The 25041-nt window shown below is 40.0% G+C and overlaps 2 protein-coding genes across 2 annotated transcripts in view; one reads left to right on the top strand and one right to left on the bottom strand.

The window, feature by feature from the left end:
- Window positions 1–25041, top strand: part of LOC106880674 (DNA repair protein RAD51 homolog 3) — a 108006-nt gene that overhangs the window by 12779 nt on the left and 70186 nt on the right. The gene's annotated exons all lie outside the window — the stretch shown is intronic.
- Window positions 1–25041, bottom strand: part of LOC106880672 (uncharacterized) — a 79197-nt gene that overhangs the window by 8005 nt on the left and 46151 nt on the right. Inside the window, exons 2-4 of the mRNA XM_014930721.3 lie at window positions 11387–11499; window positions 1957–2156; window positions 1155–1343 (exon numbers count right to left, since the gene is read on the bottom strand). Of these exons, the coding sequence (XP_014786207.1) occupies window positions 1155–1343; window positions 1957–2156; window positions 11387–11499 (502 nt within the window). The remainder of the gene's footprint in view (window positions 1–1154; window positions 1344–1956; window positions 2157–11386; window positions 11500–25041) is intronic.

Raw genomic sequence — 25041 nt, 5'->3', positions numbered from 1 at the left:
TTTTGGAGGTTTTGTTTATAACAGAACACTGTTTTGTTTTTTTGCTTTTTTGGGTTGAGGCTTTGGAGACAATGGAAGATGTATAAGCAGATAGATAGATAGACAGGCAGATAGATAGATAGATAGATAGACTGATAGTCAGACAGATAGAGAGATGGATGTAGTAAAAGAGAGAGAGAAGGGCCATTGTATTGAAATGGTCTTTTTAAGGAGTGTCAAAAAAAAAAAAGGGTATATATATATATATGTATATATATGCACACACACACTGTATTTGATGGCATAATATATATACACGAGCATACTAGACCCACCCCAATTTTAGCAGTGCATTTTCGAGAGTCTTTTGCGCAGCAGATGTTATTGTAAGGCACGAAATAAAGTTGCTCTTACCTCAAATTACAATTGGCGGCAATCCCTCCATGTTTAAGATCACGGGGGGGGGGGGGGGGAACCAGCCAGACCTCACAGCTGCAATCATGTGTTGGCTCTCCCAACCACTTACTAGCAAGGACTACTACTCAACAACCACTCTCAGCACACTTGACCTTGCTACAGACCCCCTAAGCAGGAGGCCATCTTTAACCTGTTGCTTCCTGACATGACCTCATGTTGCCCCTCACTCTTCTGGTCCCTTCATGACATCACTCCCTCTCCTTTCCGGTCACTCACCCTACCTCCACAACTTCGCATATAGGACCTGGGATGATTTTTTGAGACAAAAAGCATATCTAACAGGACATCAGATATGGTACACATTTTTTCACACACACACACACACACACACACATGCACCCTGTCTCTCTATGCAGGCATGGCTGTGTGGTAAGAAGTTTACTTCCTAACCACAAGTGTCTTCTACTATAGCCTTAGCCCGACCAAAACCTTGTGAGTGGATTTGGTAGATGGAAACTGAAACAAGCCCATTGTATATATACATATATATATGTATGTGTGTGTTTGTTCCCCCTGCCATTGTTTGACAACCGATGCTGGTGTGTTTATGTCCTCGTAACTTAGCAGTTCAGCAAAAGGGTCCAATAGAATAAACACTAGGCTTACAAAGAATAAATCTTTGACTAAAAACCCTTTGAGGCAGTGCTCCAGCATGGCCGCAGTCAAATGACTGAAACAAGTAAAAAAATATATTTTACCTCTCGTTTAGATTTTTCCAGGAAATGTTTGTCGGTGAGTTTGTAACTGTATTTAAGGGCACACGGGGCATCGGAGGAGAAATATGGGTTGTGAACCATGTTGCAGTGCAGATGGGTCATTGTATAAACAGCTGCCTCCACACCAGAGTGACCATCATAAACAGCATAGTAGGACTGGCTAGGGTAACCCTGCAACAAATAATAATACAAGATCAGATGATGGTGGCGAGGATGGGACGATGGTGGTGAGGATGGGACGATGGTGATGAGGATGGGACAGTGGTGGTGATGATGGGACGATGGTGGTGAGGATGGGACAGTGGTGGTGATGATGGGACGATGGTGGTGAGGATGGGACAGTGGTGGTGAGGATGGGACAGTGGTGGTGATGATGGGACGATGGCGGTGAGGATGGGACGATGGTGGTGAGGATGGGACAGTGGTGGTGATGATGGGACGATGGTGGTGAGGATGGGACAGTGGTGGTGATGGGGACGATGGTGGTGAAGGGTACAATGGTGATGATAATCAAAATGGTGGTATTGACGACAATGTTGAAATGGTTATAATGATGATGATGATGACAACAGTGACAATGATGACATTAATGATGATGAGAATAGTGGTGACGATGACATAAACAATGATGGTGAGGTTCATGATGATGATGATGATGATGATGATAATTTTGATCATGATTATATTTTTGATCATGACTATATTTATGATGACAATGACGACAACGATGGTGACGTATGTAACAATAATAGACAGAATCAAAAAGAAATAACCATTTACGTACTTTTAAGGCAAAAAGACTATTTAGATCAGGAAGAACGATGTGTCGGTCTTCCATCTTCCGCCGGAAGTTCCGAATAGCCGACACACTGACTCTATAATTACAATCAGGCACTTTGAATTTCGGTAAGCTGCCTTGCATCAGTAGGCAGACTTCGTGTACTTGGGCAATGACTTCTTTGAGCAGAGCACGGGCATCAATTTCTGGAAATATACGGAGAGAGAAATGAGGTTAGATTAGCTTCTGTTATGAAAAAAATAAGAACTGTCTTGAGTCCTAGGACTCATAGGGTCAGTCGTCTGGTTTCCATGGTGTGTAAAGTGACCAACATCACAACATTATGTGTGTGTGTGTGTGTTATTTCTTTAAAAACTAGTTTTATAGATACTTCTTTCAATATTCCTATTCTGTTTTTCACCTATTTTCTTTTTTGTTCCTTTTACCTGTTTAAGTAATTTGACTGTGGCCATGCTGGGGCACCGCATTGAAAGGTTTTTAGTCGAGGAAATCGACCTCAGGAATTATAATTTTTAAAGCCTAGTACTTATTCTATGTTACGGGGATGTAAACATACCAACATTGGTTGTCAACACATAAATATATACATATACGTATATGACAGGCTTCTTTCAGTTTCTGTCTACCAAATACACTCACAAGGCTTTGGTCGGCTCGAGGCTATAGAAGACACTTGTCCAAGGTGCCATGAGGAGGGACTGAACCCAGAACCAAGTGGTTGGGAATTCTTCAAATACATACATCGAAAGCCACATTTTTTCATGAATCCTTTAAATACTACCGTAGATCCTCAATTTACTATTTACTCTGAGGGTGTCTTTGTGTCTGTGTTTATTCCCCATCACAATTTGACAACCAGTGTTGGTGTGTTTATGTCCCACTAGCTTAGCAGTTCAGCAAAAGAAACCGATAAAATAAGTAGCAGGCCTTAGAAGAAAAAAAAAAATAGATATTGGGGTTAATTTTTTTCAGCTAAAGTTCTGCAAGGCAGTGCCCCAGCATGACCACAGTCTAATGACTGAAACAAGTAAAGAAATAAAAAAAAGTAGAGCAGTCATACACACAGATATATGTATACATACCACTCAATATGTACATTACTATATATATACACACACACACACACACAGATACTATGTATGTATGTGTGTGTATGTATATACACATACACACACCTGGCCATATTTCAAAAACTTACAAAATACCTTCTTATCATAATTACAATTACTAATTGATTGAGACATGGGGTGTGTGTGTGTGTATGTATATTCTATTCCTACCTAGAGCTATATAAGTTAAGAACACCGTAATATAATTATATTAAAGCCAATAATATTTAATGATATACACATTATCTTAACTCACCAACTCAACATCTAAATTACTTACATTTAAATTAACTTATAATTATGTTGCCCTTTGACATCTTTGGCATTTCACATACAGATATGAATTCTGAATTTACAATATAACATCCATTCAACTTTTTGTTATCAATTCTCCCAATTATCAGCCATAATTTTAGCAGTTTTCATCGCCCATTTAATATTAATTAGGTTTACACGGTGGCAAACTGGCAGAACCGTTACCACACTGGGTGAAATGCTTAGCGGTATTCCGTCTGTCTTTACGTTCTGAGTCCAAATTCTGCTGGGGTTGACTTTGCCTTTCATCCTTTTGGGGTCAATAAATTAAGAACCAGTTGCGTACTGGGATCGATCTAATCGACTGACCCCCTTCCCCCAAATTTCGGGCCTTGTGCCTAGAGTAGAAAAGAATATTATTAGTATTACCCTGCTACCACTGCTGATATACATACACATCTATCTGGGATCTTTTTTTAAAACGGGGGCCACATTTTTCATTAACGAAACACTTTGAAACTTGGAACACTGGTAGAATGTGTCATATAAAACATCTTTTTCTCTTAGTCTTCTTAAAAAAAAAAGAAATCCCTAAGTTATTCCATGTTAAAGTTGTCGTATTTCTGTAATTTCAACCAATCACTGACGTCCATTCAGCCGATATACATTAAGTGCCGACTACATAAACAAACGATTCTGAAACAATTCTATCGGTGATAGGGTTAGGGTTAGGATTAGGGTTAGGGTAAAACAGCAAATTTAAAAAGAAAAAAGCAAATAAAACGAAGAAAAAAAAAAGAAAATGAAAAAAGCAAATTTAAAATGAAAAAATAAAATAAAACGAAGCTATGGCTTAATCAGCCAAAGGAGTAAATATAAACAACTGAATACTTGTCAGTGATTGGTTGAAATTATCGAAATAAGACAATTTTTTACATGAAATAAATTCGAATATAAAAATATTTTTCTGTTCTATAACACAAAATGGATAAGTATACGAAGTTTGAAAGTCTTTCGGTACCAAAAACACTACGTAAAACATTAATGAAAAATGTGGCCCCCGTTTTAAAAAAGATCCTCTATCTGGGCATATAAGCCCTCAATGGAAGTATCTATCTATTTATCTATCTATCTATCTATCTGTGCATGCATGCACACACACATTGTAAAGTGGTTGGCAATACGTTATAGTGGTTGGTGTTCAGCTGCAGAAACCAAAGCGATGTTGGAGCTCATGCAGCCCTGCATCTTGCGAGATCCTGTCGAACTGTCCAACCCATGGCAGCACAGAAAACAGACATTAAATGATGGCGGTGATATATATATAGGAGGAGGGGAAGAAAGAGAAAGAAAGATAGACAGAAGCATTTTGTGTGTGTGTGTGTGTGTGTGTGTGTGTGTGTGTGTGTGTGAAGGTTATTTATGCATGCAAACACATACACAAACATAAGCATATTATCTAGATAACACATGCACATAGACAGAACCACCAACATCGCCTACATTTACAGACAGATTATCCAGAACCAAGTAGTGTGGAAAAGTCAAAATATATGGCACAAAGGAGGAGGAGGAAGAAGAGGGAGGAAGAAGAGGGAGGAGGAGGAAGACGAAGAAGTGGGGAGGAAAAAATAATGGAGGAAGACGAAGAAAGTGTGGGAGGAGGAAGGGGAAGAGAGGAAGGAGTAATGGAACCAGATGAAGAAGAAGAGGAGGCAGAAGAAGAAGAAGAAGAAAAGACTGGTTAAGCTGAGACTTTTTATCACAATGAATCAGTGAAGCGGAAATCCCATCCTCCCCAGACTGTGTGAAATATCCAGCTGTTGTTTCTAATATGGATTAGGCTTAGGTAGGGAGTGGGTGTGGGGGGTTGTGGTGGTGTTGGTGGTTGTGCTGGTGTTGTTAGTGGCAGAGTCATTAGCATGCTGTGCTAAAATGCTTAGTGGTCTTTAGGTTCTGGGTTCAAAGCCTGGCAAGGTTGACTTTGTTTTTTTTCATCTTTTCAGGGTCGATAACATCGGTATCTGTCGAGCACTGGGGACGATGTAATCGGCTTACCCACTCCCACAACCCATATTTATTTTCTAAGTTGGAAAATGCTTAGTGGCTTTCCGTCTGTCTTTAGGTCGTGAGTTCAAAGTCTGCCGAAGTCGACTTTGCCTTTCATCCTTTTAGGGTCAATGTAATTAACTGACCTTCTCCACCGCCTGAAATTGTTGGCCTTTTTCAAAAATGTGAAACCATGGGCTGGGTAGTTTCACAGGGTCTGGTGTCGTTGAATCATCATCCGTGAGTTATCAGAGGATGGGCAGATTGGTTATGGTTCGGCTCAGTCCATTATCACTGAAGATTCAGGTATGAGACGCATGTCTGCCGAGTTTGAGCCAAAACTGCTTTCAGCTGACCAAAAAGACACTTGGGTTGCACAAGATCTCCTTAATTGTGTCGAGAACGATGAAAACTTTTTGAAAACTTTGTGCAGGCCTCTGAGCAGGTATCACCAAGCTTTTGGCAAACTTTGATGCAAATTCTCTGCTCAACTTTCCCTGTCATGGTCAATGCGACGATCACACGCTACACACCCTCTGTCTATGCACTGCTGTAAACAGCGGAAGTGAACTAGAACATTAAAACTTAGTGTACATGCACAACAGAGTTCAAGGTCAATCTCTGCCAAGTGGCTTCGCTTTGCATGCTTTAAGTTCATTACTATGGCAACAGTCTGGATATTTATTGATCAGATCGCGCGCGTGTGTATATATATGCTTTATTTAAAAGCAGCAGAAATATAACAAAAAGCTGTTACTCAGAGTTTCACGTTTCCGTTCATCAGACAGTTGAACGGGAGTGAAACTCTGAGTAACAGCTTTTTGTTATATTTCTGCTGCTTTTAAATAAAGCATATTACTCTACCTCTGGTATTTGAATACTCTTTTTTCCACCTTGTTGCACATTTCATGTGCTTACTCCGGCATATATATATATATATATATATATATATATATGACAGGCTTTTTTCAGTTTCTGTTTACCAAATTCACTGACAAGGCTTAGTCGGCCCAAGGCTATAGTTGAAGACACTTGCCCGAGGTGCCACTGAACCCAGAACCATGTAGTTGGGAAGCAAGCTTCTTACCACACAGCTATGCCCACAGCTATAACTGAAAACTGAAGAAATTCAGATGAACATACTCCTAAACACACATATTTACATGCCTATAAAACACACACACACACACACACATGCAAGCACCCATGCAGACAGAATCAGATGAAGTAAACAGGAAGCTATCACTTCAATCAGTCCTTCCTGTCTTGCTTACAGGATGTGAACTATAGGGAGCGGAGGTCATTTTGTTTACATATTTGCTGACCCCCCCCCCACCCCCCACCTCTTCCCGGCATACCTCGCTAAATAATATCATTGTGGTTGTTTAACCCCAGGCCAGCTCCGATTCAGCTGACCTTATGAGGATCGATGAAGGTTTTAGTTTTTTGATCATCCACAGTTGTCTTGTCCTACCTGCCAACCAGGTACTTGCATTCAGACTACTTTCTCTTTCTTTCTGTCTGTCTGTCTCTCTCTCTCACCCCTCTCTCTCTATCTCACCCCCGCTCTCTCTCTCTCACCCCCCCTCTCTCTCTCTCACACACACTCTCTCTCTCTCTGGTTTTAAAAAATATTACTTTTCCGTCTCCTATGAGTTTGATTGAAATTAGCCTGGAGCTTAACAACCAGCCCCAATTTATTGAGTCCTGCACTATTAGAGGGGCCATAGGCAAAAATGAACCCCGATGAATCTCTCCCGGTGGAATTTGAGACAAAGAGAAGAAAAGGAAAAAACAAAAAACAAACGAGGAAAATAAAGATAAAATTTAAAAAATATGAATTATTTGATCTGTTGCTTAACTGTTACAGCCACACCTCCTCTACCTCCTCCTCTTCCTCTAAAAACTATAACAATAGCATCATCAATGCCACCACCACCACCAACAACAACAACAACGACGACAGCGATACTACCACCACAGTCATCATCTGTAGTAGCACTACCACCACCACCACTACCATCATCATCATCATCATCGACAGTAACAGCAGCACTACCAACATGCGAACACCACAACCGGCCAAGAGCATTACCACCACTACACACACCGCAACTACCAAAACAACCATCACCACCAACACTACCACCAGCACTGCTACCATTGCCACCACCACCACTACCAATATAAACACCGCAACTACCACCACCGCTGCTGCCACCACCACCACCACCACCACCACCACCAACAACAACAACAACAACAACAACAACAACAACAACATAAATAACGCAATTACCAAGACCACAATCACCACCACCACCACCAACAACACTACTACCAAAACTACATCATTATCACCATCATTTTCACTACCACCATCATCATCATTACCAGCACCACCACCAACAACAAAGGTTTTTGATGAAGGCGGCACAAAACCAATTTTTTTTTTGTTATGGGAGATGGGTTATACCCAACACAATTCTCACAGCTGCTGCACTTATGCCACCACCACCACCACCCCTCTTTGTATTTTATTGATACTTATTGTATCGACCCCTACATAGATGAAAGGTAAAGTCGAACTCACCAAGTGTTGGGGTGGGTGAACGGATGGATAAGAAGAACAACAAAAAGTTATGCATGTATAACAACTGCACGAGGGCACTTTAGTGTGTCTGTGTATACATGTTTGTGTGTGTGTGTGTGTGTAGGAGATATTTGTTTCTTACATTAGCTTATGGTGTGTTTGCGTATGTATACACACACACACGTATATACATATATATATATATATATATATATATATATATATACACATTTATAGATACTTATTTATATATTTATAGATATTTATACATATACATATGTGTGTGTGTATATATATGTATATAGAAAGAAAGACACACACATACTTGCATTTTTTTGTATATATATATATATATATATATATACACACACACACATTTATAGATACTTATACATGTGTGTGTGTATATATATGTATATAGATAGATACACACACACATACTTGCATTATATATATATATATATATATATATATATATATATATATATATATATTGTTAATATTTAGCGCAAGCAACAGAGTGACCCAAGGGACAAGAGTTTCGTGCATTAGCACTTACCAAATTTTAATAAAAACAATATATATATATATATATATGTATGTATATGTATTTACACATGTTTTAAGTTCTATTCTTCCTGTTTGCATCACCAAACCCATACATACATGTATGCACATATACACATATATATATGTATATTTGCGTGTGCAATGTGCATATGCATGCATGTATTTACATAAACATAGATGTTTACATTTGCATATTGAAAAAAAAATGTGCGAGACAGAGTGGATGAATGTGTGACAGGAGAGAGAGAGAGAGAGAAGGGTGGGTGGGCGGGCGGGAAGAGAAGGCAAGAGAAAATATGGCAGCAAACATATAAGACAAGAGTTCTTGTCATCAAAGCCACACACACACACACACATATATATACAGATATTGGAATATCAGAATATTGCTAGTTTATTAACATAGCAAGACAACACTTGGCAATCAATGTGTGGTAGTAGAACAACTGCTGCTGGTGCCGTTGGTGTGCTTCGCTGCGGCAGCAACGGCAGCCAAAGCAATGTCTTGAATAATTGGTGAAATTCAGTGCTTGCTGAACTTGGCTCAGTCAGAGAGCAGAGTCCAATGTCAGAGTACGCGTGCGTGTGTGCGTGTCAGAAGCGGCGATAGGTTGGCTGTCACAGTAGAAAGATGAAACATCTTTTTGAAGCGGATGGTCTTGATTGATGCATTGAAGATCAACTTGGCATAACAAATTGGGTAGATTGATAAACATTAAACTACACATAACACATGAACATACACACACACACACACACACGATCTATTTTGAAAAATAAGAAAGAATTCATGAAGTAAAACACTGAGACAAGAATCTATGTGTGTAAATTAAAATTTTATAAATAATAAACTTGCACTGCTATACTTTAATGCATTTATTGTGTTGATATACACGTGTATGTATGTGTATTATATATATATATATATATATATATATATATATATATATATATATATATATATATATGTGTGTGTGTGTATGTATGTATTCAGCGACATCAGTTCACATTGGCTACTGCACGTGGTAGGGTAGATAAAATGTTGGTGTTTGATCAGGCAATTTCTCATCATTTTATATAGTTCGAATGTTGTTTTTCACGTCTCACTGGCACATGTGCCAGTAAGGCAACGCTGACAACGACCACACTCGAAGGGTGCTTTTTACATGCCACCGGCAGGGAGGGTGCATGGCTTATGTGTGTATATGTGTGTGTGTGATCAAATGGTGTTACATTGCTGGTCACAATTTTCTTTGCATTGTTTTAGCCTTGGAGTGATGCCACCCCACTAGCTAGGTGAGCGGGCCAACATTCTCCCTTGGTTGAAAGTGGGGATTGAAGCCTAGTACTTTTTGCTGAACCGCTAAGTACTAGGTTGTCAAGCGATGATGGGGAGGCAAACACAGACCCACAAACATATACCTACATACATATATAAGACGGGCTTCTTTCGGTTTCCATCTACCAAATCCACTCACAAGGCTTTGGTCGTCCCGAGGCTATAGTAGAAGACACTTGCCCAAGGTGTCACACAGTGGGACTGAACCCAGAACCATGTTGTTGGTAAGCAAGCTACTTAGCACACACGCAAATACAACTGTTTGTACATTTATATTCAGAGTTACACGTGTACAAGACGATAAAGACAACATGAGTGCACGCGCTTATTCGTGTGTTGTGTGTGTGTGTGTGTGTGTGTGTGTGATAGCGTATGTATGTGCATATGAACACTGCAAATATAATACTCTATATGAAGTTAAACATGCTTATGTTCCTCGTTAATGGTGCCTTTCCATGTTCGTCAGCAGTCTGACTAATTTGCTTAGCCAGTCTGCAGCTGACAGACCATTCATTATACAGGATCAATTGCAGGTACCAACAGCTATTCAAAAATTCTACCTACCTACCCACCTACCTACCTACCTGCCTACCCACCTACCTTGCCACTCAACATACATGCAATTCAATACATCGCTACAAAGCATGTATCAACAACTTCAAACACATTCACATCTAAAAGCATACAGACAGGACTACTTATTTCTTTTGAGTAAAGCACAAGCAAGACCACGCTCTGCAGTGGGAGGGAAAGGGTATGTTTAGTTAATGGAATTGATCTTTTTTTTTTCTTTTTTGGTATGACATTAACGCATTTATTATTTTCATTGATAAACTGGTTGATTGAACTCTGGAGAGTAGTTTTAGACAATTTTCTTTGTCCCTCAGCTCTAGTGTAATCTTAACCCTTTTAGATACCAGAAGGTCACTTGCCAGCCTCGTTTAGCTCACCAGCAATGTCTCACAAAGAGCAAGTGCCTTTCTCTTATATGAGGGGGTGCTGAAAAGTTCCTTGCTTTGGGTAAAAGAAAATACAGGAGGATCAGTTAATTATGATTTTATTCAACATATTCCCCTCCCAGATTCACAGAATTATTGCATCAGTCCTTCAGTTTTTCTCAGCCCTGTAAAAGAACTTGGAGGGTTGGACCTCCAACCAGGCTTTTTGCTAGACCCTTAAAGCCAGGAACTTTAGAAACTGGCAGGAGATCTCCAAACAACCAGCAAGCACACTCTATAAAGTGTTGGCGTTAGGAAGGGCATCCAGCTGTAGAAATCATGCTAAATCAAGCTGGACACTGGTGCAGCTCCCCAGCTTTGGTGAAACCATCCAACCCATGCAAGCATGGACAATGGACGTTAAATGATGATGATGATGAATCTTGCAATCATGAGTGCAACACCCTAACCACCCCAAGCCATGTGCCTTTATATTAATAAAACAGTAATAAGAGTATCGTTAAGAAGAGGGAGAGTAGATATGAGGAAGAAGAGGACTTACCCTGAGGTTTGTTATTTTCTGTGGGGATCCTATACAAATGACTAAGGTCCTTCTTTAGCATCTCATCACAGGCGCAACGTGCAATATATGAGGTCAGACCACTGGGGCAGTTGCTGCAACATAACAGGAGAAAAAAAATGACATTTAATTAGGAAATCAAATTAGTAATCTTCCAAATTATAATTAACATATAATGATTCAATTAAATAAAAACATATGAATAAAAGGCGCAGGAGTGGTTGTGTGGTAAGTAGCTTTCTTACAAACCAAATGGTTCCGGGTTCAGTCCCACTGCGTGGCACCTTGGGCAAGTGTCTTCTGCTAGAGCCTCAGGCTGGCCAAAGACTTGTGAGTGGATTTATATCTATTTGCATTCACACACTCTAACCACATATACATATGCAAGATACACAACACACACAAACCTCATGCATTAGCATACCCCCGTCAACACCAACACCACCACCACCAGCGCCATCACCTCAGACACATGTCCAATCAGATGCATAAACACATGTTCACAGAGGCCAACTCGAATATCTACAAATGCACGAACACCAATATCGGATACATGCACAAACAGATTCCCAAATGCATGTATTAACATATGCCAACACACACACACACACACACACACACACACACACACAAATAAGATGTGCATACCAATATATAAACACATATGTGTATGTGTGTTTGTGTATATAAACACATACATTAACACACACAAACACATATACACATATACAGAAATAAGATGCACATACCAATACACACACATACACACAGAAATGAGCTACACACACCAAAATATAAACATATACACATGCACTCACACAAAAACAAGATGTGCACACCAATACGTGAACACACACACAGAGATATATACATATATACATAGAAATGAGATGCACACACCAATACATAAACACACACACACATACATACATACACATATATATTACCCACCAGCAACCTATAATCCTAACCAAATTTGTTCTAATTATGGCGATTATATTTCCATCATGATGTTAATAGAAATATTACAGTAAAAACCAGAATGGGGAAAAGTGGTGGCGGCGAGGGAGATGGCTGTGTATGTAAGTGTGTGTGTGTGCTGGGGGGGGGGTTAATTTTTGTAAGGGGGTGCTGTTTTGTGGGGGTAGGGGCATTATGGCAGGAACTGAAAGAAAAGAGAGGAAAACTGAAAATAAAAAGCAAAAGAAAACTGAAGATAAATAAACAAAAAGCCAACAGGTGCAGGTGTGGCCATGTGGTAAGAAGTTTGCTTCCCAACCACATGGTTCCAGGTTCAATCTCATTGTGTGGCATTTCTTCTATAGCCTCGAACAGACCAAAGCCTTGTGAATGGATTTGGTAGACGGAAACTGGCAGAAGCTGGTCATATATATATATGAGGGGACGCTGAAAACATATTCCCCGCTCAGATTCACTCACTTATTGCAGTGATCCTTCAGTTTTTCTAAGCCCAGTAAAAAAAAAAACTCAGAAGGTTGGGCCTCCAACCAGGCCTTTCGCTACAACTTTTCAGCATCCCCTCGTGTACACACACACACACACACACATATATATACATACATACACATACATACATACAAGGAGGGATGCTGAAAAGTTCCTAGCTTTGGGTAAAAGAAAATACAAGAAGATCAGTTAATTATGATTTTATTGAACATATTCCCGTCACAGTGGTCCTTCAGCTTTACTAAACCCTGTAATAGGACCCAGAAGGTTGGTCCTCCAAGCAAGCGGTGTGTATGTGTGTGTCTATGTTTGTCCAACAGCTATCGTTTGACAACCGGTGTTGGTGTGTTTATGTCCCTGTAACTCAGCAGTTCAGCGAAAGAGACCAATAGAATAAGTACTAGGATTAAGAAATAAGTCCTAGGGTCAATTTGTTTGACCCATCTCCCTTCCCCCCCAAAAAAACCCCTTCAAGGTGGTACCCCAGCATAGCTGTAGTCAAATGACCAAAACAAATAAAGGAACAGAATGATTATTAGTGAAAATCTAACTCTTACTACAGATCTATCAAACCCATGTTGATGTACAGTTCTATATTTAAGAGATGAGGAATTTTGTACATTATTTACATTATTTACATTTTGATGGATTTCCCCAAGACACCTGATGAAGGCTGGAGGGTATATCAGCCGAAACGTTGTGTTAACAACAAACAAGATGAGGACAAATATCCGTCAAAATGTAAATAATGTCCATTGAAGATGTAGTAAAACAGATGATGATGCTGATGCTGAAAATGATGATGATGATGATAATGAATATTAGCATAAAGTCGAAGATGAAAATGGTGGTGATGGTGATAATGATGATGATGATGACACTGAAGATGATGATAATGATGTTGATGGTTATAGAGACAGATATTAAGATGATTATGATAATGATGGTGAAACTAAAGAAGATGATGATGATGATGATGATAGTGTTGATGGATATAAAGATAAAGTTGAAGATGGAGATGTTGATGATGATAAATAATGAAAAATAATGATGAGGAGGAGGAGGATATATGATGCTTCTGTTGCTGTTTAGAACGAATATGTAATAAGATAGTGAGGCCTTTCCAAATTCGAGGGGGGTGGGCAGGTGAAAGAGCCCAAAACAGTAGCAATTTAGATGCACAGCAGATCTATCCAACCCACGTTAACACACTTAGAATGGCTATTAAAAACTGAAGAAGATGATGATGATGATAATGATAATTATAATAATTAGCATGAATACAATGATGATGATGATGATGGTGATGATGACTACAACTAGGGCACACAGCCCCTGCAAAGAAAGCCTTGAACCTCAGCCAAATTGAAACTCGATAGGTAGGCAAAGTGTGAGAAAAAAATAGGGGTGAGGGGGTGGGGAGAAGGAAGTGGGTGGGAGGGAGGGAGGGAGGAATTAGAAATAAAAAAAGTGCCCCCTTAAAATGAAAAAATAAAAATATGAAAAGAAAAAGAAACTATAAAAGATTAAAAAATAAAAAAATAAATATAACAAAGTTGGAAGGTGGGGAATGAAATTCACCCAAAGTGAATAACAGTGAAATTAAAGATCTGTAGTAGTGGTAGTAGTAGTAGTAGTAGTAGTAGTAGTAGTAGGTGGTGGTGGTGGTAGAGGTGGCTGTATCAGTGGTAGTGGTAGCAGAAGTAGTAGTAGTAATAATAATAGTAATAGTAGGGATGTAGTAGTGGTGGTGGTGGTATTATCAGTACCAGTGGTAATAGTAGTAGTGGTCGTGGTGGTTGTAGTAGTGGCAGGGTTTGTTGCGGTTGTGGTGGTTGTAGTAGTAGTAGTGGCAGCGTTTGTTGCAGTTGTGATGGTGGTAGTAGTAACGTAGTAGTAGTGGTAGTGTTCGTAGTGGCGGTGGTTGCAGTAGTAGTAGTATTAATAGTAGCAACAGTAGAAGTGGTGGTAGTAGTAGTAGTAGTGTTTGTAGTTGCAGCAGAAGTGGTAGTGGTTGTAGTTAAAGTAACAGTAGAATGGTACTTGCCATGACCTCTACTTAGAGTAAAACATGTATATTTATGTGTGCACACACACGTGCATGTGCTGGGTGTTTATGCACGTGTCTTCTGCATATATGCCTGTGCATGTGTATGAGTGAGTGTAATATGTGGGCGTGTATGTGTATATGTATGTCTACATATATGCGTGTCTTCATGGAATATGTGGGTGTTTGTACGTGTATGTGCATGTTTGTATGTGATGGTATGTGTATGTGTTTGTGTGTTTATATAACATGGGTGTGCATACACGTGTATATGTGTATGTGTGTGTATATATATATATATATATATGTATATGTCTGAATGTATGAGTTTATGTGTTGGTGTATTCATGTAATACATGGATGTGCAAACATGTATGTGTGTATGTGTAAATGTATGTTTGTGTGAATGTAGTGTATGTGCATGTATGAATGTATGTGTGTGTTTATGTAATACGTGGGTGTGCATACATGTATGTGTATATGTCTGTGTGAATGTATGAGTGTACGTGCTGGTCAATGCATGTGTGTGCATGTTTGGTTATGTAATACGTGGGCGTGTGTATGTGAGCATGTGCAAGTAAACATATGCTTGTGTATATATATATACATACACACATGTATATGTATGCATGTGAATGATGTGTGTACAATGTAGGCGGATGTATACATGCAGATGTGCATACATAATGTGCTTTACATAAGTGTGTGGGTGTTTGTGTAAGTAAGTGCACATCTTGTCTCCGCTTCTGCCACCATCCTGCCACATGCATGCACATGCAGAGCATCGACCTCCCTATCGACATTACCTCCCACCACAACCCACTCAGAATTACCACAATGGCAAGACAAGACAGCAGATGATGATGACAACACCACCACCACTGTCACGACCACCACGTTACTGTCATAAGCTCAATCTGACAAACAGCTTTCCTCCTCCACCACCACCACCACCACCACTACATGTCATAACAAGCACCACTATCACGACAACCACCACCACCACCACCACCACCACCACCACCACCACCATGTCATGCCATCTACAAGCAGGCACCATTATCATGCTATAACAGCCACCATCGCCACCAACACTACTACCACTACTATTACTGCTGCTGGTGCCACCACCATCCAGAACCAAATATAATCGATAAAGTGAACCGAAATTATTGATTGCTAGGCGTCGAAGAAACCGATTTCCAGTATCTGGAATATATATTTCTTTGTAAGAGCAGCACTGAAGAATTGCAGGAAGAGATAGATAGCAAGAAAAACAGATAGATTAGATTTGATACACAGATAGATAGATAGATAGATAGATAGATAGATAGATAGATGGATGGATGGATGGACGGATGGATGGATGGATGGACAGAAAAATAGGGATAGATCAGATTTGATACGCAGATGGATAGATAGATAGATAGAGAGAGAGAGAGAGAGAGAGAGATAAACAGAGATAGATAGACAAAACAAACAGAGAGAGATAATTAGATAGATATAAATGGATAGTGAGAGAGTATTTTTCATGAATAGAGCCAATCACAAAATAAAAATGAAGAGAGGGTTCTTTTGCTTGCATTTTTTTTTTTAGTGGTAGAGACATGGAATGCAGTGATTGATTATATTGAGAACCAAAATTGTTCCACATTATCAGCAAAATCAAAAAACATTTTCATGATCTAAAGAAAAAACAAAACAAACAAAAAAATTATAGTCATCATCATCATTATTATTCTCAATGTGGTCAACATTATCATCACTATTAACACGTTGTGGGCCAGCGGAGTGCCTTGGGACCCCAGCAAACTTTGGAGTGATCACCACTGATGGTGACGTTATGCCTCCATTCAACTTCCCACATACAGTAGATGTATGCCCAAGGTGCTGAATTTGAAACCAAGTGGCTTCAAAATGAACCTAACTGGCCTTCTTGCTGGTGGCACGTAAAATCACCCACTACACTCTCAGAGTGGTTGGCGTTAGGAAGGGCATCCAGCTGTAGAAACTCTGCCAAATCAGATTGGAGCCTGGTGTAGCCATCTGGTTTCACCAGTCCTCAGTCAAATCGTCCAACCCATGCTAGCATGGAAAGCGGACGTTAAACGACGATGATGATTATGATGATGATGTTAAATATGTATTGATTTTACCCTTGGCTTTGAGATTTCAACAAAGTGATTTTTTAATTTTCAGAATGACATTGTAGGGCAGGTGTGAGAAGCCAGATCTGGATGGTTCGAACACAGAACAAGAAGACTATTTGAGTTAGATAAGGTCAATTTAAATTGTGTGTTTGTGGTTACACAAACCCACACCTGTAACTTTGCATTTGTGTGTGTGTGTGTGTGAAAGAGAGAGAGAGAGAAAATAAAGAGGAGAAGGTGTGAAGGGAAGAAATGAAATTGAGACAAGGTAAGACTGTGACTTATGTGGTTAGCAACCGTGCGCATGTATGACAGTGCATGAACGTGTATATATGAGCACATGTTGCATATGTATTTGTGTGTGTGTGTGTGTACCTGAAAGATAAGGAGCGAGTGAGAGACAGAGATGTGGGAGTGTCTGTGCTAATGTGGGTGCAGTAAGAGTGAATGAGGAAGGAGTTGTGCAGGTATTGGGTGAGACCCATTTACCTACATATCAGGTGAAAATACAACAATAGAAAGGAAATCAAGCGTAGCAAGAAACCTGACCAAGCAGGTCAGTAGGTCACCATTGTTGGTGTTGTTGCTGTTGTTTCAGTGTGCCCCCACCCCCACCCTAACCGCCCAACCCACTCTTTAAACTCACACTTTTCTTATCTCTCCTTTCCCATGGCTCGACCTTTATGAAAAAGAAAAAGAAAATACAAATCTCTGAAGTGATCTTTACTAAGCCTGATGACAGTTGCTTCTGAGAGGACCCTAAAGTGAGGTACCCACGACCTTTCCAGAAGTAATGGGCAGAAAAGGAATAATGGAACATTTTCCTTGCTTTCTTTGCAGATGACTTTATACCACACTGGTAACCTACTGGCACGTAAAATACACCATTTTGAGCGTGACCATTGCCAGTACCGCCTGACTGGCCTTCGTGCCGGTGGCACGTAAAAGCACCCACTACACTCTCAGAGTGGTTGGCGTTAGGAAGGGCATCCAGCTGTAGAAACTCTGCCAAATCAGATTGGAGCCTGGTGTAGTCCTCAGTCAAATCGTCCAACCCATGCTAGCATGGAAAGCAGATGTTAAACGACGACAATGATGATGATGATGATGATGATGATGTTAAATATGTATTGATTTTACCCTTGGCTTTGAAATTTCAACAAAGTGATTTTTAATTTTCAGAATGACACTGTAGGGCAGGTGTGAGAAGCCAGATCTGGATGGTTTGAACACAGAACAAGAAGAATATTTGAGTTAGATAAGGTCAATTTAAATTCTAAAGGTTTAAGACGAGAAGTAGTATCAGTGGGAGTAGAGAACACTACAGTGGTGGAAGTAGTACAGTTGGTGATATAGTAGTATTAGTGGTGATAGTGTTGATGATAGTAGTATTAGCAGTGGTGGTGGTAGTAGTTGTAGTGATAATAGCAGAAATGGTTAATGATGGTGATAGTAATGATGGTGATAGTAGTGATGATGGTAGTAGTGATGATGGTAGTAGTAGTGGTGGTGGTAGTAGTAGTAGTAGTAGTAGTAGTAGTAGTAGTAGTAGTAGTAGTAGTATTGATGAAGGTTTGAGGCAATCACTATAACAATGGTGGATGTAAGAGTTATATTTAAAACTGTGATTCAGGTTTCATGTGAAGGTGATGATGATGATGATGATGATGATGATGATGATGGTGATGCTGCTGCAGTAAATGATGATGATGATGATGATCATTCATGCTGAGATCCGATCTGATCAGACAAAGTAAAAATAAAAAAGGAAGAAAAAAAAACGAGGAAGGGGAAAGGGAAGTTGCATTTATTTAAATGTTATGATTCAGGTATGATGATAGTGGGGCTTGTGTGTGTGTGTGTGTGTGTGTGTGTGTGTGAGAGAGAGAGTGCATGCATGTTGTGTGTGTGTGTGTGTGTGTGTGTGTGTGTGTGTGTGTGAGAGAGAGAGTGCATGCATGTTGTGTGTGTGTGTGTGTGTGTGTGTGTGAGAGAGAGTGCATGCATGTTGTGTGTGTGTGTGTGTGTGTGTGTGTGTGTGTGTGTGTGAGAGAGAGAGAGAGAGAGAGAGAGAGAGAGCATGCATGTTGTGTGTGTGTGTGTGTGTATGTATGAGCGAGTGTGCATGTGTGTATATGTGAGAGAGAGAGAGAGATGTATATATGAGAGAGAGATGTATATGTGAGAGAGAGAGAGAGAGAGAGAGATGTATATGTGAGAGAGAGAAAGAGATGTGTGTGTGAAAAAGCGAGGCGTGCATGTGTGTGTGTGAGATAGAGAGAGAGAGAGAGAGAGAGAGAGACAGGTGCATGTTTATCTGTGAAAGAGAGGAAGAGTGAGAGACACAGGTGCATGCATGCATGCGTGTGTGTGTGTGTGTGTGTATGTATGTATGTACCTATGTGAGAATTTCATCATGTGTGGTTGTTGTTGTTGTTGGTGGTGGTGGTCGTGGTGGAGGGGCAAACAGGTAGAGAATTGAGTCAGGTTTCCTTCCTTGCTTGGATCAAATCGGATCCAACCAGATCAGGAATAACATCAACGATATATATTTTTTTTCCTCTTCACTGACGATAACGAGATGAGATACGATAAGACAAGATGAGTCTAGACAAACTGAATCGTGTCAATTTGTAATACGGTGAATCATTAGTCTGGATTAGTCTTAGTCGAATTACTGCTCTGAGAACATTCTAGAAAAGAAAATGCACCATCCTTATGGCAAACCTAGCATTTATATATTTTTTTTTGTTTTATTTTAGTTTTTATGTATTATTATTATTATTTATTTTTTTACTGAATCTACAGTGAGAACCAGAGGGGCGTGGGGGTGGGGCAGGGAAAGAAATAGGAGGGAGGGGGGGAAGAGAGACAAAGTAAGGTAGAAAGAGGAAAAGATGAAATACAAAGGTAGAGAAAGAGAGAGAGAAAGGGCGAGAGATTCAGTGTAGTTTCATCAGAAAGAAAACGAGAGATTAAGTATAGCTTCTCCAGAAAGTGAGAGAGAGAGAGAGAGAGAGAGAGAGAAAGAGAGAGAGAAAGTGAGAGAGAGAGAAGAGAAAGGGAGAGATTCAGTGTAGCTTCACCAGAAAGAAAGCAAGAGAAAGAGAGAGAGAGAGAGAGAGATTTTCAGTGTAATTCCTCCACCTCTTTAAAATTGTTTTTCTTTTTTCTTCATTACCCTATTTACAAAAGACCCTGACATTTATATGAGCCAACCAGGGTTTGTCTAAGCAGTCAGTTTCAAGCTATTGGTTATAGGAGTCAAATCACTCCGCCAGTACATGCCATTACATAAAATGGAATAACCATGGGATTGCACCTAGAAAGTTCCCTTCTGAAGCACAAGTCTGGGCAAGGTTGTTTATAGAAGACTGGTAGTCGCCCATGCATACCAACTTCTCTTCCCCACGCGACCAATGTTATCCAAGAGAAAGGTAAAGGCTGATACAGCTTGGCACCAATGACATCACAAGCCATTTCTACAGCTGAGTGAATTGGAGCAATGTCAAATAAAATGTCTTGCTCAAGAACACAACATACACCCCGGCCGGCAATTGAACTCACTATTTCATGATTGTGAGCTCGACGCCCTAACCACAGAGCCATGTGCCTTTACATGTATTATATATGTTATAATTAAATCATATATTATGCACAATAATTGTGCTTTGTTATGCATGTGATCCCTGATCTGAGATGTTAAAGATTTTGGGGATCACTGCCATGGTGGATTCTTCATCACAGTTCATTACCGTAGATGTAGATGGCAGCAGAGTCATTGCGTAAATTAATGTAAATTAATGGCTGTTACAATTGAGTGCAGTGATGTTGAAACATCAAAGCTTGTAATGGAGAGAAGCTTATTCAGTACAGATGGCATGTCGCAACAGAAGAACGGCTAAATTGGTGGAACGTTCAGGTTCCAGAAAGCTTTGTGGTATCGTGAGGAGATGATGGGAGGAGGGGCTTGATGGTGGCAGACATGACTGCAGTTTATGATTCCTTAACCCAATTGTCAATACAATTCTACAGATGCAGGTATAGCTGTGAGGTTAAGGAAGCTCGTTTTGCAACCAGGTGGTTTCTAGTTCAGTCCCAGTCTCCCAAGCTAAAACGATGCAAAAGCACATTGTGGCCAGTGACGTATAACAACATTTGATACTCTGGTTGATTTCGTGACACACACACACACACACGTACACATGCATGTATATATGTATGCATTGTGCATTAGCTACAATGAAATGAAATAATGCTGTAAAATGTAAGAGGAAACCGACTGGCAATAATGACTGTGGGTCTGTTATTTCAGATAGGATGATAACATGAGATGCATAATGCGTACAGATGTGATGAAGTGTGGTTTATATTACCATAGCTCGAGGGTAGAGAAATACATATAGCTGCAATTACTCCTCCTTGCTCTTCTCTTACCCTTCCCCTTTTCTCTCCCTCCCCCTCTCTCTCTATCTATCTGTCTCTTTCTAAGTACACTGAAGGAGTAATTAAAGGCCGTTGTGTACGCATGAGTGGAATGTTTTCTTGCGATTTAAGCATTACCTGTCAATTCTGTAAAGACAGGATGTGACATTTGAGTAGGTAAACCCAGCCTTGTTTGGCTGGCGTGGAGGAGAGAGAGCTGATGAAATAGATCCTTAGACCTATGCTTTGCTAGAGGGTCTAAGCTGACAAAGAGCCTTGTTTGGCTGGTGTAGGGATGTTGAAATAAGACTTCAGATTCCTGTTCTCTCTATCAAGTATTGTTCTCAAGTTTAACCCTTTTGATACCAACCTGCCTCACACTGGTCCTGGTTCTATGATATAAAACTTACAGTTTAAAGTGATTTAACCCTTTAGCACTTAAACCAGCCATATCTGGCCCAAATATTCTACCTGTCTTACATTGGAACTGGCCAGATCCAGCCTCTCACACCTATCCTACAATGTCGCTCTAAAAATAAACAGTCACCTCTTCAGAATCTTGAAGCTACAAGATACTCCGGGAATAATTTTTTAAAATGTAGATGAACGGGTGCAGGCATGGCTGTGTGGTAAGAAACCACATGGTTTCAGGTTCAGTTCCACTGCGTGGCACCAGGGAAAAGTGTCTTGTACTATAGCCTCAGGCCAACAAAAGCCTTGTGAGTTGATGTGGTAGATGGAAACTAAAAGAAGCCCATTGTATACATACATGCACACACACACACACATATATATATATATATATATATATACACACACATACATATATATATATATATATACCATCAAGAGGTAGGCCCGAAAATGGCGTACATTCTCTCCTGATGACCCCATAAACTTGCTAGCATCAAGAGAAAAGTAAAAAAAAAAAAGGTGCACTAGATAGTGTTGTCCAAGGTTCACTTTCCTTTGCCTTAAGTCCTTGTGGCTAATAAAAGAAATCATTATTATTATTATTATCATTAAGGTGGTGAACTGGTAGAGTCATCAGCACACAGGACGAAATGCATTTCATCTTTACGATCTGAGTTCAAATTCCGCCAGGGTCAACTTTGTCTTTCATTTTTTTGGGGTTGATGAAATAAGTACCAGTTATGTACTGGGGATGGTGTAATCGACTAGTTCCTCACTCCACCAGAATTTAAGGCCTTGTGCCTATAGTAGACTGGATTTTTATCATCATCATCATTTACCGCTAGCCCAATCAGCATCACAAACGTTACAAATAATTGCCACAGCCATTGTCCTGCTTTTATTTTTATTATTATTGTTGTTGTTGTTGTTGTTGTAGTTACTATTATTGTTATTATTCAATCTTTGTTGTTCCATTGTTACCAGTGGCCATTTATCATGTCAAGAACTTCAACAAATGTCTTTTGTGTTTAGCTGGCATTCACAGAGGAAATTAAAAAAAAAAAAAAAACATACCGTCCAACCACCACCTAATACAAATCTAGTGCACACACATACCCACACTACACACCCACACATCTCATATGACAAACACATATACACAAATATCATGCACCACATACAGACACACAAACACACAGAGTGTATAATGTACAAACGTACACACATCATACACAACGGACACACATACTGTATAATGCGCACACATGCACATACACACGCATACATATTATGCACCACATGCAGACACACCCACACAAAGCCACACATGCACATATGTGAACAGAGCTTCCTCTACTCCTACCCTGATGTCTCCTCTACCTCTCTCCTCTCCGATGTTTCCAGCTGACCAATTCTGAACAACAGCTGAATGTGCGGCTGTTAGAGTCAATTAGGGTTATTGCAGCTGCTGTTCTTGATGCTGCTGATGATGGTGGTGGTGGTGGTGGTGGTGGTGGTGGCAGCAGCGATGGTGGTGGTGGTGATGGTAACGTTGATGGCTATGGTGGTGATGGTGGTTGTGGTGATTATGGTGATAGTGGTGGTGGTTGTGGAAGTGGTGTGTTGTTGTTGGTAGTGATGATGGTGGCAGCAATGATGATGATGTTATGGTAATAGCGAGTGGTGGTGGTGGTGGTGGAGGAGGTTATAATATTGGTTGTGTTACTATAGCAGTGATTGTGATGGTGATGATGGTGATAGTCACTGTGGTGGTAGTGGTGGTGGTCGTCGTCGTTGCGGTGTCGAGTCTCAGTTAATTTTATGTATGAACGGATGCCAAGATGAATGCTTTTATTGGCCAAAGAAATTAAGGTTAAATGATTGTTTCATTGATGGATGTTGGCACCGTTTATTGTTGTCGGGTTTGTACTTTTGGACCGACACTGTTGACAGCGTGGTGGTGCCCCCCCCCCCCTGTTTCCATTCTATTTCCCTGGAATGAGGTTAGTTTTAGATGTACTTGTTCACCTTATCTAAGTCTGTGGCGGTATTCTTTTACTCATTTTTTTTTTTTTTTTGTTGGATTCACTGCATTGAAACCGACCATATCCAGCCCAAATATTCCTTTCTGTTTTATGTTGAAACCAGCCAGATCCAGCCTCTCACACCACCCCTATAATGTCATTATAAATATAAGCAGTCACATTATTGAAATCTTGAAGCTATGAAATATTGCAGGACTAACTAAAAACAATGAATAAATAAGCATTACATTTGACAGTAATTTGGATGCTAAAGGGTTAAACCAGCCATACCCTGTTCAAATAAAACTACCTGTTTTATGTTCAAACCAGCTAGATCCAGCCTTGCTGGAAAGAATCATTGAAATTAATGTTGATGCAATGTGAGGCCCTTGTATGACTCTTGAGCCAGGCAGGCGTAGGTTTTGCACATTTTATTGCATAATGCACAACTGCGCTGGCTGGTAGAAGGAACAGGTGCCACAGTATGAACTCTTTTGATGTGCCTTTTTCAGTCCTCCAACTGAGAGGCACACCTTTCCTCTTGTTGCGCATGTTCTGTTGTGAACAATGGCCATATCACAATTTACCGGGGGTCGATTCGTGTGCGCGTTCTCTGATGGCTGACCAGGCCTGCATGACTCAAGCACCTCCTCCCACAAAACACACACACACACACAGTAAGCCTGAACAGCCATTCAGCTGGTCAGCTCCAGTCAAACCATCCAGCTCATGCCAGCATGGAAAATGGACATTAAATGATGATGATGATGATGATGATGATCTCACACACACACACACATGAGACTCTATATGTTTATATTTTCCATTTAAATTCAATGTCCTTTTCAAGTGATGCCAAATGTTTGCTTTTTCATTTATACTTTAATCCACACACACACACACACACACACACAGAGTACATAGCTATGTATTAAAAGACACAAGCTGTCCGGGTGGATAAGTTCGACGGACTTAAAACCATTAACATGAATTATTAAACATAACAGTAAATGATTACCAATATATTAAACCATAATAGCACTAATTTAATGCATGCAACAGAGTAAATGTCGACACATTTGGTATCTGCTGGCCTTTCAAGTTTAATGT

Source organism: Octopus bimaculoides, chromosome 26, assembly GCF_046866305.1.
Source record: "Octopus bimaculoides isolate indiv1 chromosome 26, ASM4686630v1, whole genome shotgun sequence".
Classification (NCBI taxonomy): domain Eukaryota; kingdom Metazoa; phylum Mollusca; class Cephalopoda; order Octopoda; family Octopodidae; genus Octopus; species Octopus bimaculoides.
Note: the sequence above shows the minus strand (reverse complement) of the source record. Positions and strands in the feature narration are given on the sequence as shown.